The sequence below is a fragment of the Chelonoidis abingdonii genome, chromosome 11, assembly GCF_003597395.2.
Source record: "Chelonoidis abingdonii isolate Lonesome George chromosome 11, CheloAbing_2.0, whole genome shotgun sequence".
In the NCBI taxonomy this organism is placed as follows: Eukaryota; Metazoa; Chordata; order Testudines; family Testudinidae; genus Chelonoidis; species Chelonoidis abingdonii.
In genome coordinates, this window is record NC_133779.1 from 54,274,910 (window position 1) to 54,292,161 (window position 17,252).

The window sequence follows — 17,252 nt, forward strand, 5'->3', positions numbered from 1 at the left end:
GAAAGGGATTCTTCTGGTGTTTCGGTGTAGAGGAGCCCAAGCCCACTGGTCACTGGCCTGGAAGCAGGAGTCCCAGGGTGAGGATCTCTGGCTGGTGCTAGGCCTGAGCTCAGCCAGGATGAACTGAGCAGCCCCTTCTGGCCTTGCACTTGGGGACCCCTGATTTCCTGCTGTCCTGCCCGCTGTGCCATTGTGTGCACCACACCAGGGCCCAGTGTGGCAAAGTGCTGCCGGATCAGGATGGCAGCAGTGTTTTGCTGGTGCAAATAACTGCACAAGGTGTGGGGAATTGAGATGCTATGAACCCAAGGCACACAGCCCCGAGCACTGGGATCCAGTGTGCCTATTCACACCCGCACTCCAGTGCTCAGCTGGGTGCCACAGGTAATGGCGGGGCTGGGCATCCCCCCCTCAGGGACTAGGCAGATGTGACATGGGGATCCACAGCAGGAGTGGATCGGGTGAGAGGGTACTGAGGGGCTGCAGTGGCTCTTGCAGTCTGTCCAGTTCCCCTCTTAACCCCACTGTGGGACTAGCAGGGGCAGGGTGGGTCAACTGACCCGTACTTGGCATCATACCCCTCAAACCTGCAAAGAAAAAGCTGCAACTGAGCTTCACCTAATGCTGCTCTCCCCTCCTGTGCATGGGGAGCTCATGGGAGCAGGTCTGAGGTGGGGGAAGAGTCCCTGTGGGTGAAGGGGTCCTTGCCCTGCCCTTCCCATGAGCAATGCAACCCCTGTGCCCCTGCTGAAAATTGAAACTCTGGGAGCATCAGCTGAGGCAGTGTCCTGAGTCCCCTGCACATGGGACTCCCTGGCCCCAAGGGAGTAGTTGGAGTCAGCTGTGCAGGGAGCCAGCACTGACAGATCCTCTCCCATTCATCTGCCCTGCCACATCTACAGCTGCCTCTCCCAGCCAGCTGTTCAGGCTCCCCCATGGGATTGGGAGGAGAGGCTGGGAGTGGGCTCCTTCATGGCCTTGCCAGGGCTCTGCTTGGCTTTGCCAGCCTTCCCCTGCGATATTCCAGCCACAAGTGTTGTGTCCCCGGAGCCTGGCAGAAATCTGAGCTCAGCAGCTTCTGGCTCCAACTTGTCACTGAGTTTATAACCAGTTAACAGCATGGGTGGCTCAGGAAAGGATCTGTGCCCATATGTCACTCAGGGAGTAGCCAGGGCAACTAACCACGTGTGGCCCTTGCTGGTGGTTTGAGTGGCATGTCACCAGTTTGGCACAATGATAATTTGCAGGGTAGTTACTGGGCCCATGGAACCAGCTTGGACATGCCTTCTCCTCCTTCAGCAACCCATGCAGTGGGACATCCCCTACTGCGCTGCTTGGATGCCACTCTGTGTGCATGTCCTCTGGACACCCCTCACCCTGCTAAGGCACTATGGGATAGCTGCCCAGATTTTCCCAGAATGCCCTGGGCAGGCAGCGTGGTTGGGCTGGACACACAAACCGAGGTGCCATCCTGTTGTGTTGTGACAAACCTAGGTGGTGGGGAGGGACAGCTCAGTGGTTTGAGCATTGTCCTGCTAAACCCAGGGTTGTGAGTTCAATCCTTGAGGGGGCCACTTAGGGATCTGGGGCAAAATCAGTACTTGGTCCTGCTAGTGAAGGCAGGGGGCTGGACTCAATGACCTTTTGGGAGCCCTTCCAGTTCTGTGAAATAGGTATATCTCCATATAGGTGCCATCCTGTTGTGTTGTGACAAATGCTGTGGTAAGGACACAACTCAATGGTGTTATCCAGACAGGGCTGGACTGTCAGGGTGGGTGAACAATTCCCAGCATGACACACTGGGCATAAGGTCAGTGAGCCGGCCAGGGAAGGGGGCAGAGTCCCAGTGGCACATGGTGACATATCTAGAGGTGCACACAGGTTGGACATGGTAAAGGAAAGCCATGTCACATCTGTCTAGTCCCTGAGTAGGGGAGGGCTCAGGGGGCACAGTCCTTGCCTCACTGGGTTCAAGTCCAGCCCAAGCTGGTAGCAACCCAAATTTGTGGCTCATTTGGGTGGCAGCGTGAGCTGAGGTGTTTGCTGGATTCCTAGGGAACAATTGTCCATGTCACAAAACTCCAGTGGTGCTAATGGCCAGCTCCAGGGCCTACATGAGTCAAAGGCAAAATTCCCAGCATGGTGTCAGACCCTAAAGGGTTCCTGCCAGAGCAGAGAGGCCAAAGACTGAATTCCCTGCTTGCCCCTACTTGGGGTCCCACTTGGGCAGGGCTGAGGCTGTGTGGCATGCTTTTGACTAAGCCAGCCGGGCTCCTCTTGCCCATAGCTGATCTGTGGCAAAGGCCACTCAACAGACGGCAGGGAACGCGGGATAACAAGCCCAGCCTGTTTGTTTGTCTGTCTGTTCCTAGAAATGTCAGTTTTTATTAAGGGTTTAATGGTATCTTTGTTGCTCAGGGCAATGTACAGAACGTAGAAAATACACCATGCTTCACTGGACACACACAGCTGCAGTTTAGTGGTTTAGAACAGCTCCTCATGGACAGACGTTATCTGCACAGCGCGTGCCCAGAGCCTGCCATAGATACTGCTGTATCCACATACACACAGAGTGACCCGCTGGCCTGGTCCCTAGGGCACAGTCAACCCTGGCTCGTCCTTAGGGGAAGGGCAGCCCAGTTTTGGGGCAGAGAGGAGGCCGTGGGAGATGGGGGTCCCAGCAGCAGCCTGGGCAGGGGGTCCTCAATGTGGCACCTCCCGGCCTTGAGGCAGTCTCCCCTCCTCCAGGAGTCTTTGGCTGCTGGCAAGGGGCCCCAGAGGCACAGGGGGGTTACCGAGTGCATCATCATGACAGGGTTAATCTGAAAATGGGCAGGGCAGGAGCAGAGAGACCTGGAGGGAGAGAGGGTGGCGGGGGGCACCATGTGACATCATTTGTGCTCAGTCACGGGAAGAGACGAGAAAATGGCAAGAAGGGATGAAAAAGCAAAGGGGATGAATCCAAGGTAAAACCCCCCATGGAGGATGAAAACCCCTCCATCACCAAAGGGTTTAGAGCTGGGAGGCTGGGGGTGTCGCAGGATGGTATAACTCCCACATGGTCAGTGGGGCAGGGAGCAGGGGCCATAGGGCAGACATCACAGTGCTGGGGGGTGGGAGGGCAGATGCTGGCAGGCACCAGAGTGGGACTAGATGGTGCCCCTAGCTGCCCCTGCTTGAGGGAAGCCCCTGGGGAGTCAGGGGTTAAACCATCCTGCTGAATTCCAGAATCACTGATTGTGTCTTCAAATAAAAAATTACACCTGTGCCCGGGGCGCTGGGTGGGGAGATTTTTTTTTTTACAGACGTTCACGCAGTGGAAGGTACCATACGCAGGGGCTTCATGTCAGGGATGAGGGGCCCTGGCCATCCCATTCTCATGGCTTCCATGTCTCGTCAGGCTCAGCGGCTGCTGGGAGTCCGGTCTCTCAGGCCAGGACATTGGGCGGCCATTTCTGTGAGGACCCTGTCCAAGGACCACACCCAAATCCTTGTAGGGTCCCCCAGCCTGAGGGCAGGGGCAGGCCCCAGAGGAGTTGGGGCCAGGATGAGAGAGGCCTCACTGGCAGCAACCTTCTCGCCTGGGGCCGTCTCCTCTGCTCTGTCCCAGGCCTTTGTGTCACCTGGCTGGCTTGGGGCCATATGTGGTGCACGCAGACCCACAGGGCAGCTCCCTCCCTCATCCATACACAGTCCCAGGGCAGGTGCAACCTGGCACCTCTCATCAACCAGGCGCCTGCTGATGGGGCTGGCACTGCCCTTACACCAGCTATCTTAGAAGGGACACGTGATTCTGCCTGGCAGTGTCTCGCCTGCAGTGCCAGTAGGGGCTAATGCCCCCATCCCAACTTGCCTCTGGTCTCCCCAAAGCTCCTACATGCGGCTGCTCTGCACTGGGGTTCATGGAACCTCTGCAGCTGAGCCTAGAGAGAGGGAGCCCATGCTGGTGTGCCATGGCCTAGCCCTGCCCCTCAGCCTGATGGACCAGAGAGCAGGCTGTCCGCAGAGTAGTGCCGAGAGGTGAAGCCAGGAGGAGGGGATGGTGGGGCAGGCTTCCTGGCCCCCTCCCTCAGGAAGCCAAGGGGGAGAGGCAGGACACCCTTTTCCTCAGTTTGGGGGCGTTCATCATTTTTCTGAGTCCATCTTGATGATGTTCATCAGGGCATTTTTGAGGCTGTTCTTGCTCGGGGACTTGACAGCGGGTTTGAGGCTGGTGGCCTCAGCCTCATCCCCCCTCAGTTCCATCTCGATGGTCATGACGACCTTTGAACTGCGGGGGGACTCGGCGCCTGCCTTGGGGGTACCTTCCCTGCCTGCTAACCGCTATTTCTTGTCCTTGCGGGACTCGCCCAGGCCGCCCTTGGATTTCTTCTCGCTGGCTGACTTGGTGCTCCGGCTATGGTCCAGCATGGCGTACAGGACAGGGGGCTGTGGGGGGAAGGATAGCAGTGAGGCTGGTAGCTGCAGTGGGGCAGGAAGGCTGTGGCTGATGGGTAAACTCCACCCTCAAGTGTGTGGGGAGACACCAGCAGCAAACACTGTCAGGGCTGGCTTGGGGAAGCAGGGAGGCCTTAGTGTGCTGGGCTGTTTCCCAGGTCTGTAACCCTACTTCCAGCCCCGCCGGCACTTGGGCCATGAGCCCGTGGGATGCTGGGAGACCTCGACTGCTGCTGGATTCAGGGGACCTAAGGGCAACCCACAGAATCAGGCCCTAACTTGGGACCTTTCTGTGGGTCCCACTGGAGGCAGTGGGAGATTTACCAGTGACTTGAGGGAGAGCAGGTTACTTCCCTCTCTCCTTCCCGGGGCGCACTCCCACTGGCAGCCAAGGGCTCAGTTGTTTTCCTTGTGGGGCTGGAGTGTGATGCTGGGAGCTGAGATAGGTGGGTTCTACTCCTGCCTCCTGCTGCCTCACTGCTCCTCCCTGGGCCTGTGTTTCCCTGTCTGCAAAGGGGGACCTGGATGCTTTACCCCCTTTGAGATCTGGGGCTGGTAGTAGCTCTGTTAGTGCTGTCTTGTGACTCCCCTACCTCCCCCCCCGTCATGTTCTCTCCTGCTCACCTGGCGGCCTCGTTTTGATGAATCCTTGGCTGACCGCTGCAGTTTGCCTTTCTCCATAGCACTAAATAAAAACAGAAATTGGTAAGCACTGCCTGTAAGACGCCTGATTCATAGATTCCACGGTTAGAAAGGACCATTGTGACCATCTAATCTGACCTCCTGGATAACACAGATCATGGGACTTCCCTGAATTAATTCCTGTTCGAAGCAGAACAGAGCTTCTAGGAAAACATCCCATCTCAATTTAAAAATGGCCAGTGATGGAGAATCCCTCATGACCTTTGGCAAGTTCTTCCAATGGTTAATTACCCTCAGTGTTAAAAAAATTGCACATTGTTTCTAGTTTGAATTTGTCTAGCTTCAACTTCCAGCCATTGGATCTTGTTAGGCCTTTGCTAGACTGAAGAGCCAGTTATTAAATATTTGTTCCCCATGCAGATACATAAGAACAGCCATACTGGGTCAGACCAAAGGTCATCTAGTCTAGTATCCTGTCTTCTGACAGTGGCCAATGCCAGGTGTCTGTGATCAAGTCACCTCTGAACTTTCTCTTTTTTAAGCTAAATAGGTTGAGCTCCTTGAATTGATCATTAGAAGGCACATTTTCTAAACCATTCATTGTTCTCTTCTGACCCCTCTCTAGTTTGTCAACATCTTTCTTGAATTGTGGACACCTGAACTGGATGCAGGACTCCAGCAGCAGTCACACCAGTGTCAGATGCAGAGGTAAAATAACCTCCCTACTCCAACTTGATATTCCCCTGTTGATGTATCCAAGGATTGCAGTGGCCCTTTTGGCCACAGCATCGCACTGGGATCCCCAACCCCCAAATCTTTTGCAGAGTCTCCTATCCTGTAAACATGGCCTGCATTTCTTTCTCCTACATGTAGACACTGACATTTGGCCATACTCAAATGCAGATTGTTTGCTTGTGTCCAGCCTGCCAAGCGATGCAGGGGCAACTGGACTCTGAACTGGCCAGGGGCTTCTGGAAGAAGCCCCTGGCTTCACACCAGCCTCACTGTAGCTTCCACACAGATCGCAGCAGGAGCCAGTGCAGGAGGCAGGATGAGCATGGTCCTGACCTGTCCCCTGTCCCTGCACTGCCATTACCCATCCCCTGAGTGAATTAGTCACCTCAGCCTTCTCCCTGCAGATACTCCCTAGGGGATGCCAGCCCAACATGCAGCCCCCAGGACAGCACTTCCCCCATCCCAGCCCCAACCCCACATTCCAGCACAATGATCTCCTTACCCCCTGCACAGTGCTTCGCCCTATGTTCCATCTCCCAGCACCCTAGTCCAGCCCACGCCATGCCCCTCCAGCACATCCCTACCTGAGTTGCCTCTGCAGCGTTGCCTGCCTCCTTAGCCAGCAATACCTGATGAGATAGCCTGTCACCACCACAAGGATGACCAACCCCAGCACTCCTCCGATGACGGCCCCCAAGACCACACCGTACCTGGTGGGTACTGAGGAGGAGAGAGACCTGTTACCAAGGCACGTGCCCTAGGACTCTGCCCTAAGCCTCACTTTGGCTCAACCGCCAGACAGAGGCTGGAGGCCGGAAGCCCTAGGGGAGGGTCTCCGGCCTGGGTTCTACAGCAGCTCTGACTAGGGTGGGCCCTCTGGCCTTAAAATCTGTGAAATCCATGGGGATTTGGCGGGGCCCTGAACATGGTTCCTTAGCAGTATTTATTATCTATAATACTATCGCACCGAATGACCCAACTGAGAACAGACCTTCATTGTGCCAGGTGCTGAACAGATACAGGGAGCTCACAGTCTGAATATACAATAGATGGGAGGGGAAACTGAGGCATAGCGAGGGGATGGGGCTTGTCCAAGGTTGGTGGCACAGCTGAAATTAGAACACACACAGACACATCTGGAACGCTGCTCATGCTCAGAGCTGGGGAGGTGGGACAGCCTGAGATACATGGCTCCAGTTCTGCTCCCCCAAGGTACTGCCTGGGGGCGGGTCACGTGTCATGGCTGTGTCACATGAGTTATTTGGGGTCTCAGTGCTGCCCCTAGTGGCTGGAAGCAGACTAGCATGTAGCAGCAGCATCCTGTGACTGCAGGTCCTTGCCAAGGTGTATTGAGGCAGCGGGACCTGTGGTGGGGCAGGGAACGGGGCTGGGGAGGTGCTGCCAGTCTTGCCATTGGCTTCACAAGAGGCTTTGCTCTTCAGAAGTTCCATTCTCCAACCACAGCCCACCATTCCCATCTCCCCACATTGGTAGGGGCCTTGGGATCTGCCCCCAAAACTCCAGGAGTTAGAGAGGCAAAAGTCCTGTTAGGTCTCTACAGTCCCCCAGCTGGGCATCAGGGCAGGACTATTCCCTATGGGCTACTCCCCAAGGCCTTGTCCAGTGTTGTGGGCAGCAACTAGCACATAGGGCCTACACTCCTGGCTGGAACCCTCAGGTGCTGCTGGAACATCAACAATGATCACTGGAAACACTGTCAGCCCCGCGCTGGACGTTATCTGCTCCAGGACAGAGTTAAGGATGGAGAGGGCCATGGAAGGGATCTGTGTGCTAAATCTAGAGGGGGCATGAGGGGAGAGAGGACAGCGGGCACAGAGGGTAGAGTTAAGGGGAGGTGGCAGAAGGGTGGGCTCTCTGGCTGGCTTATTGAGGGGCTCAAAGGGGTGGGGGTGGCTCTGGACCATACCAGGGTGTTGGGGGCAGAGTTAGGATAGCCCTGGGTCCCTTTCTTGGGAATCCTCAACTTGGGTGTGGTGCCTACGTGGTGCTAAGATTTCTCAGCCCCTGACTCCAGCAGGTGCTGAGGGAGTGCGGCTTCGTGCAGGATTGGGCCAGTAACTGCCAGCTTGAACGCGGCATGAGCAGAGAAGCTCCCCATAAGCTGAGTTTCCTCATCCAGACCCCAGGCTGAGGCAGTCTGGAGTCATGTGTGAGTCTGAGGGGTGAGATGGGGTCATGTGTGAGTCTTGGGGGTGGGATAGGACCACATGGGTCTCAGGGGCAGGGTGGGGTCATGTGTGGGTCAAAGGGGCAGGACAGGACTACGTTTGAGTTGAGGGGCAGGATGCGGCCACATGAGAGTCTGAGGGGTGGGATCAGGTGTGGGGCACCCCAGATAATGAGGGGCAGGTGAGGAGGGTGTTGATGGTGTGACTGGAAGTTAGCAGGCTCCCAAATCTCAGTGGGGCAGAGCCATGTGCCGACTGCTTTCCCGCCGTACCTTTCTCGAAGACATAGAGGGTGACCTGAGACGACTTGCCACCAATGTCGGGTGGGTTCTTGACGTCGCAGGTGAAGGTGCCGTTGTCGGTGTAGTCCAGGTTGCGGATGATGATGGAGCCGTCCTTGCGGTATGGGTCCCCCACCCACTCCATGCGATTCTTGAAGGCGCCCACTTCATCGACGTAGGGCTGCCCCTTCACAAAGTGGAATATCTAGGGGAAGACACAAGAGAGGGATGAGGATGCGAGCTAAGCTGGGTCAGAGCCTAGGGGATGGGATGGATGGACGCAGGGGCCTGGCCTGGGCCACCAGCCTCTTACTGAGATGGTGTCCTTGCCACTCTCTGGCTGGAACAGCCAGGTGATGGAGACATCTTCAGAGATCCACTCGCTGGACCAGAAGCTGCAGGCGAGGGTGACCTGTGATCCCACCGTGCCATGGACCTCCCGGTGTGTGTAAACGTGGATGGCTAGGGTCGGAGCCAGCACTGCAGGGAGACGAAGCCCGAGAGTCATTCCAGCCCCGCTGCCCAGGAGCAGATCCAAGCCAGCTCCTACCCACTGCTGAGCAGGTATGCTAGGCCCCTAGGCACCCTGCCCACATCTCCATGCGTGGGCGGGGAAGGGGCAAAATATCCAGCAGTGGAAAGTCCCAGCTAGTAAAGGACAATTCTCTCTCCCTCCAGCCCAGGGAAGCCCTGCCACAGCCCGGGGCTTTGGTGTCTCTGTGTCACACGTGGAGCACAGTGACTTGCCCTTGGTCATGTAGCCAGGTAGTAGCAGAGCCACGACTGTAGCATAGACAGTTTGGATGCCAGGCTGGTGCTTTACCCACAATGGGATCCTTCTCCCTGTACGTGGAGCCAAAGCATGGCACGGGGTGTCACACAGCTCCTGTCCAGGCAGGCAGAGGCTGGCCAGGCTGTGCAGTGGAAGGAGATGTTAGCAGCTCCTATGGGACTCCCTCTTACGATAGCCTGTGCAGTGGTGTAGGGTTATGCCACACGAGGACACCATCTCCATCACTGGTGGCATGCCCGGTGCTATGCTGGGCATGGAGAGTCTAGAGGGGTGTTCGTCCTCTGTGCCAGGTAGTGTTAGCAGAAGCCCCTAGGCAATGCAGTCACTCTGAATTCTCTAGATGGGCTCAGACAGCCCTGACTCCCAGGCCAGCAGGCGCATTGCTCCCTCAGGAGCCCGTGTGCCCACCTTGGCACAGCCCTTGCTGGAAACATGCTGGCTGGTGGGCAAAGGCCCCTTTGTTCCATTTCGGAGAATACACAAGGGCTGGGCCCTGACACTGGCCCATTGTCCCCACTGTGTATGGCTTTGTTCTGGTCCCCTCCCCTCTGCCCGGCCCAGCTCTGCTGGAGGAGGCTTTGGCGAGCTCACTGGGCTCTGGGTTGGGGGCCAGAACATTGCTGGGTTTGCTGGAGCCACTTGGGTGACGCTGAGCTTGCAGCTCAAAGGGGGAATTGTGCTCCAGACAAGCGCTCGCCCAGGCCTTTGTCCACCCCCGAACTGACATTCCTGACAGTGGAGGGAGATTTCCCTGCTGTTCCACCCTGGCTGCCCAGCATGGGGTCTCACCCTCTCGCTGGCTTGAGGGGCAAGTCCTGGGCCAGACAGAGCAGCGGGGCCAGACACCCCTTAGGAATGTCTGTCCAGCCTGCACCAGCGCCCTGGTTCGATAGCCATTCACAGCTGCATCCAGGCCAGTGGATGCCCTGGCTGACACTTGCGGAGCCACTGCCTTCTGTGACCCATGTCTCTTCCCGCTCCCTAGTGGAGCCCTGTGAGAAATGGAGCCTCCTGCCCCCACGTCAACTCTGAGGGTGGGGCAGGGATTGTCAGAGGCGCTGGCTGGAGGCCAAGGCCCTACCGTGACCTGGGCTGGGGCTCATCCTGGCTAGGAGAGGAGCTGAGGTTAGCTGATGAGTGCTAGCTAAACTCCACTTCTTCCCTACTTCAGGTGCCGGGTGCCCCTTGTCGCTGGTTTTAGCCATGGCTCCTCCTAGGACCTGACTCAACCACTGCCCCTTAGCGAGACACACCCGAGCGGGGTGGTTTAGAGCTGCTGGGTCCCATTCGGTGCTTCTGCATGAGCTGGGCCCAGCCAGCACTCAGCTTTGCTCCTCTCTCCCTGCTATGGGCAGCAGATCCTGCCCAATGCAGCCGGTGAGAGCTGGCAGCTGGCCACAGCCAGGCAGGAGCTGTGACACTCAACATGCCAAGAATGGGGCAGAAAGAGTCTGTGAAACCAAAGGACTCACAGTTGCTCCCAGGCCACTGCCATGGGCAGCTGGGCTCAGGAGCCAGGCCGGGCCCCTGGCGCTGATTGTGGGGAGAGTGGTGCTGCTGTAGCTCCAGATGTCTGAACTGGAAGGCTGTGCTGTGCTCCAGTAATGCAGACATTGCAGTCAGCCGCTGGCCTCACCTCACGTCACCGCAGCTAAAGGGGGCGTGCCCCTGCCCCACCCTGACTAAGGGGGTCAGACCCTGCACCCCCCAGCTCCACTTACACTGATCAGGCAGGCCAGCATTGTGGGGAAATGCCACTGTGCAGAGAGGCGCACCAGGCCTGTGTCTCCCTTCCCTCCCGGACTGGCTGGAGTGGAAGGATGGCCCCGTGGGCACGGCACTAACATAGGAGACCTGCCTTCAATTCCCTTCCCTGCTGCAGGCTCCCTGCGTAACCCTGGGCCAGTCACTGAGCTCACGGGGTTTCACTTCCTTTCCTGCCCTAATACACTGATGTCTGGGACGTGAAAGGGCCTTGAGAAGCACCCAGAGCAGCTAGGAGCAGGGCTGGCTGAGGCTGGCATTCAGGAAAGCGTCTTATCTGACGCCTCTCCAAGGGTGGGTCATGGCATTCTACCAAATACAAACTGAGACATTGGGCCATAGGTCCGGGGGAAGGGTGGAGAATCACCACAGCTGACAGGTAGAGGCAGCTCCAGGTGGTGAGAGCAGCCGGGGCATGTCTGCCATGTGGCCAGTGCCAGCCTCGTGCTGCTCTCTGTACCACCCAGCCCAGCTCTCCTTGAGCTTGTGCCTTAGGAGCTTTCTGCAGTAAAATGTCCTTTTCCTGAAGATCACTAGGTCCTCACAGCTGGCAAGGAGGGGCAGCTAATGACATTCCCCTGTGAACTAATGGGATGCAAAGCCAGAGGCAGACACATGCGAACTCCCTCCCCAGACAGTGCCACAGAAGGGCCATTTTGGGTCTGAGGAGGGGAGGGGAAGCAAACTTTGCAGCATGGCAGATGTTCTCTAGCTGGTGCACAAGTGTTCCATGCAGCACAGCAGGTGTGCTCTAGCTGGTGCACTAGTGCCCCATGCAGCTTGGCAGGTGTGCTCTCCCTGGGTGCATTAGTGCCCCATTCAGCACAGCAGCTGTGCTCTAGCTGGGTGCACTAATGCCCCGTGCAGTTCGGCAGGTGTGTTTCTCTCAGGCGTACCTGGAGCCCTCTGTGGCAGAGCAGCTGTGCTAAGTGGGCTCCCTGGCAGTTCAGCAGCAGCAGAGTGGTTATGGGAAGTGCCAGCACACTGCAGTGTTTTAGCAAAATGTGGGGGGTACCATTCAGGTAGTCAGGCCTTTGTGTGCTCAGAGAAATGGAAGCTGCGGATTTAACTCCCCCTTCCACTCGTGCTCGCTAGCCATGGACGTGAGTGGAGAAAGGTGCCATCAGAGTTGCTCAACATGTGCTAGTGTCTGTGCAGCTGGGCCCCCGGGAGGGGAGGGGGAGAGGAGAAGGAAGAGCCAAGGGATGAAGTGCTTGAACCCCAGAGTGCACGGTCCAGGCTGCCCAGCAGGAGAAAACATGGCCGTTCTGCTCCCCAGACCCTGCCCACTGAGAACGTCCAACAATGCACATGTTAGGGACCAAACCCTTGTATCCTTGTGGGAGGCGGTCAGGATCATCACTGCACAGATGGGGAAACAGAGTCATGGGATGTGTGTGTGTGTGTGTGTGTGTGTTGGGAGGTGTGTGTGTGTGTGACTTGCTCCCAAGGCTACAGAGCAGACTGGTCACCCAGCTTCCTCTGTGATGCTGCAGGTACTGCATTAGGCACAGAGTGGATCACATGGGCTGCCCAGACTCCACTGGCTTCTTGGCTGCTTCCAGTTTGCAGGATGGAAGCTCTGCAAAGCCCAAAGTGAGACCCCTCCCAGCCCTGTGCCATGGAGGCAGATCAGACCGGCTGGGATGATGATCTTATGAAGAGGTGAGGCCCGACTCCTGAGATGCTGAAAAGTCTGGCTCTGCTGGCTCTCCTGACCCGCTATGGTGCGATTCACCTGCAGGGTTGGATTGCAGTGTTTATGTGCAGCTAAACTCTGGGGTAGTTGAACCCTGGGGGCCAGGGGTGGTGGTCTCCCTGACCTTTGCCATTCCAGGGTCATGGTTTTCAGTAGGTGGGAGTTTCATAGAATCAGAGAATGTTAGGGTTGGAAGGGACCTCAGGAGGTCATCTAGTCCAACCCCCTGCTCAAAGCAGGACCAATTCCCAACTCAGTCATCCCAGCCAGGGCTTTGTCAAGCTTGACCTTAAAAATCTCTAAGGAAGGAGATTCCACCACCTCCCTCAGTAACCCATTCCAGTGCTTCACCACCCTCCTAGGGAAAAAGTTTTTCCTAATATTCAACCTAAACCTCCCGCACTGCAATTTGAAACTGTTACTCCTTGTTCTGTCATCTGCTACCACTGAGAACAGTCTAGATCCATCCTCTTTGGACAGGGCTAGCTCCAGGGGTTTTGCAGCCCCAAGCAGCCAAAAAAAAAAAAAAAAGCTGCAATCGTGATCTGCGGCAATTCAGCAATAGGTCCTTCACTCAGAGCAGGAGTGAGGGACCCTCCGCCAAATTGCTGCTGAATACCTGAACGTGCCGCCCCGCTCCGGAGTTGCCACCCCAAGCACCTGCTTGATAAGCTTGTGCCTGGAGCCGGCCCTGCCTTTGGAACCCCCTTTCAAGCAGTTGAAAGCAGCTATCAAATCCCCCCTCATTCTTCTCTTCTGCAGACTAAACAATCCCAGTTCCCTCAGCCTCTCCTCATAAGTCATGTGCTCCAGACACCTAATCATTTTTGTTGCCCTCTTTCATTTTTCCACATCCTTCTTGTAGTGTGGGGCCCAAAACTGGACACAGTACTCCAGATGAGGCCTCACCAATGCCAAATAGAGGGAATGATCATGTCCCTTGATCTGCTGGTAATGCCCTGACTTATACAGCCCAAAATGCCATTAGCCTTCTTGGCAACAAGGGCACACTGTTGACTCATATCCAGCTTCTCGTCCACTGTAACCCCTAGGTCCTTTTCTGCAGAACTGCTGCCCAGCCATTCGGTCCATAGTTTGTAGGAGTGGAACAGATTCTTCCATCCTAAGTGCAGGACTCTGCACTTGTCCTTGTTGAACCTCATCAGATTTATTTTGACCAAGTCCTCTAATTTGTCTAGATCCTTCTGTATCCTATCCCTACCCTCCAGTGTATCTACCGTTCCTCCCAGTTTAGTGTCAGTTTGGCAGAACTGTTCTCCTGCTCCAAGAGGCACTGTCATCTGGGCCTGGAGGCTGTGATGGGTGCATTTCAAAGTCTATAATAAATCAGTGGCAAAGCCAGGAATAGAACCCAGGAGTTCTGGTGGCAGCTGCCTCCTCTCGCCACTAGGCGTTCTCTGAGTCAGAGGCCTGCCTCTTCCCTGTCCTCCCCTCACCCTGCGGGGAGGAAGATGGGAACTGGACAGCTAATCTTGATGAAGGAGATGGGATCATAGGAGAAATTGACCTGTGGAACTCACTGCTGCATGAGCTGGCTAGCAAGACACACCCTGCAGCTAGAACCCCGCCAGGTTCTACCCTGACTAGGGCTGACATGGACCATTTGGTTAATCAGAGAGAGGAAACTTCATGCTCCAGGGTGTGAGCTGATCACACTGGGGTCAGGAAGGGGTTTTCCCATCACCATGTGCAAGCCTGCCCAAAGGTCCCGGTACCACAGAAGGCAGGACAGGAGTAGATAGAAACCTGGCTTAGTCCAGTAACATTTATAGATTCATTGATTCCCAGCGGATGAACTGGTTCTAGCTTCATGTATTATTTGTAATATCAGACAACGTAGACCAAGGGGCTAGATACACCAGTGATCTGAGTTCATATGGCAGGAGGAGGGATACAAAAATATATGGACCGACCGTCCATTCTCGCACAGCAGCTCCTATGCTCTGATAGCTCCCAGAGAGGTACCTTGGGATGCTGCGCATGCCATGTCACTGCTGGGGGGAGGGCCAGATTGTTACAGGGATTTAGAAGCCTTGTGGGATTTTTAAAAACACTTCAGTGCCCACTAGGCACCTAAATACCCTTACCAGTCTGGCCCTGAGAGACTGCTACAGCCCGGGATGTGTCAGCCTGTTACACCCTCCCCTGACAGACACGGGATCTGTTACCAGCTTCCAATGAACAGAAACGTGCGCTGATGTGACAATGGCAGCCCACCCAGGCCCAGCCCAGGGGCCCAAGGAGAGGGAGAGGGGAGCGCCCCTGCAGCCACCCCCAACAGCCAGCACTCTGAGCAGCCGGATCCTGTCTCTGCCCCACAGGATGGGAGGGAAGTTGGTGGGAAATGCAGTGACAAGAGCCAGGAACCGTGCCACGTGGGAATGCATGGAATGAAACACGCCAGAGGATTCAGCCCAGTGTGCGCCAATACCCTAGCCAGAGCTGGGTTCTTGCCCCAGCCTCCCAGCCGGTGATGAGGGAGGCATCTCCCAGGGCCGGTGCAGGATTCTTCCCTCCTCACTGTGCCCAAGGACTGCAGGGCTCTCTGGACAGAAGGGAACCAGACGTGCCAGGGAATCATTGACTCAAAGCAATGAGGCAGCTCAAGGCTAAAGATGCAGTTGTAATGCTTCAAACAGTCCCTGGAGCCATCCTGCTCCAGCTCCACCTCTGGCTCCTCTGACTCCAGAGCCCCGCTGAAATGCTCTGACCACCCAGACCTTCCCCACTAATGTCACCAGCTCTCTTGCATGCTCCCCTCCTTACAGGGCAGCTGGGTCCCTGGCAGGGCCGAGGAGAGGCCCAGAGCTTCATGCAGCTGGGCTCCGTTTCTGTGGCCTGGGTAAAACTTTGGGATCCTCTGGGTGGAAAGTGCAGAGGAAACTCCGGCTGTACGAGTGGCTCCTGGAGCAGCAGGAACCTTCCTGGAGAGGGTGCAGGCACAGCCTGGCCTGCCCGTTTTCCAGGGGTAGCCACTGCCATTCTAACAGTCACAAAACTCATCTCCCCGGCAACCGAACCGCTGACACTGCTGCTCCACAACAGCCTCTCATCCTCTGCCTCCCTCTCCCAGCCCCACGTGGCTTCTGGTTACTGCCGAGACATGCACCTTGCAGGGCAGGGCCCACTCCCACCATGTGCCTCGCCAACCCGCTGGTCTCTCTGGGAAGAAAGAACAGCTCCCCACCCCCCAGGAGAAGTCACTTACCCAGTGCAGAGAACAGGGCAGCGACCAGCACGAGGCTCCCACTCCTCGAAGCGCCTTGGGACCACATGGCTTCCAGTTACTGTATGACTCCTAGAGGCATGGATGAGCCAGCAGTGGGGCCGAGAGTTCCTCGCTGCAGGATGGCTGGAGAGTGGCCCCTGGGTTTAAAAACAGCCAGGGCTTCGATGATGCAGGGTCTGCAAAATGCCTGGGCCAATGGGAGCCTGGCATCTGGGGCGGTGGGGGAAAGAGAGAGAGAGAGGAACAAAACTGAAAGGGGGATTTTGTTTGGCATGTGTGAGCGAGTGGTAAACACACTGCGGGCACACAGCCACCTTTGTCAGGCAGCATTCTCTGCAGCCGCGTAGGGGCCATTGCAGCCCCCAGGAGGAATGCAGTGCGAGCCAGAGGGCAGGAGCATGGCAAACACTTGCAGTCAGACAGATCTCAGTCCCTGAAACAGCTGGATCCATCGGTGGCAAAGAGCAAAGTGAGGAGTCCTGGGGTAAATCACCTGCCCAGCTCTATTTTCAACCCTGAGCACCTGCGCTCCTCGTTGCTGCTGTGCCACATGCAGGGCTGGCAGGCAGGACACAGTGCTGGTCCCCCTGACTCTCCAGGGGGCTTCCCTGTCGTGGGCACGTCACAGCCATACAAAGTGCTGAAAAGACAAGCAAGCAGCCACTCTGTCCTCCCTGAGCTGGTGAAGACCCTTTACACTGGGCCTGAGCCCTGAGCCACCAGCTGTGCCCGTGTTGCACTGCCTGGGAGTTCATGCTCTGCCTTCCCCTGGCCCTGGGAGATCCCGTAGGCCCCTGGTGCTAAGGGGCTCCCCATTGGGATATGGCTCCTAATGTGGGTGAAGATTCCATGACGAGTCCCGTGGATGGTGCAAGGGCCTTGCTATCACCGTCTGCAGGAGGCCTGGCCTAGCATGTCCTCAGGCCAGGCCGGAGGTGCCTGCTGGATCCCCACAGCAGGGCAGACCCCAGACTCCTAAATCACACGCATGCCAGGGGCTGGGACCTGCCACCTGGCTCCCTGCACGAGGCCGAGATGAAGGAGACCTCCTCTAGCTGAGCAGCAGGGCCCTGATCCTCTCTGGGGTCAGGGCTGCACATCCCAAAGCTGGTCCCTGACCCCCTCACACCAAACAGAGACCTCACTGCTCTCTGTGTGCAGGGGGACAGGTGTCCCATGTGAGGGCACCAGGCTGGCACCTGTTTTGCTGATGGGAGGAGGTGACGAAACAAGCCATTGCCTCCTGGAGCGGCCCTTAGTGCTTTGGAGTTGGGGTGCCCTGGGCGGACACAGCAGTCGCCCATCTGTGAGGGAGCTGAGCAGGAGGGACAGGAGCCTGGGCTGGGGGGTGGGCAGTTTGTTACGATGGGTAGCTGGGTTCCCTCCCATTTTACTGTGAGGCTTCTCAGCGGGGTGGGAGCTGGAAGGTGCCTGGCTCAGTCCGAGGAGGAGCCTGGGGGAC

At 56.8% G+C, this 17,252-nt stretch overlaps 1 protein-coding gene across 1 annotated transcript; it reads right to left on the minus strand.

Moving 5' to 3' along the window:
- Positions 1 to 2,456: 2,456 nt before the first annotated feature.
- On the minus strand, positions 2,457 to 15,977 carry MPZ (myelin protein zero). The gene is given in 6 exon segments (XM_032765156.2): positions 2,457 to 4,428; positions 5,062 to 5,122; positions 6,399 to 6,534; positions 8,276 to 8,489; positions 8,598 to 8,764; positions 15,770 to 15,977. Coding segments are annotated over 6 exon segments (948 nt in total). The 5' UTR covers positions 15,837 to 15,977; the 3' UTR covers positions 2,457 to 4,125.
- Positions 15,978 to 17,252: the final 1,275 nt, after the last annotated feature.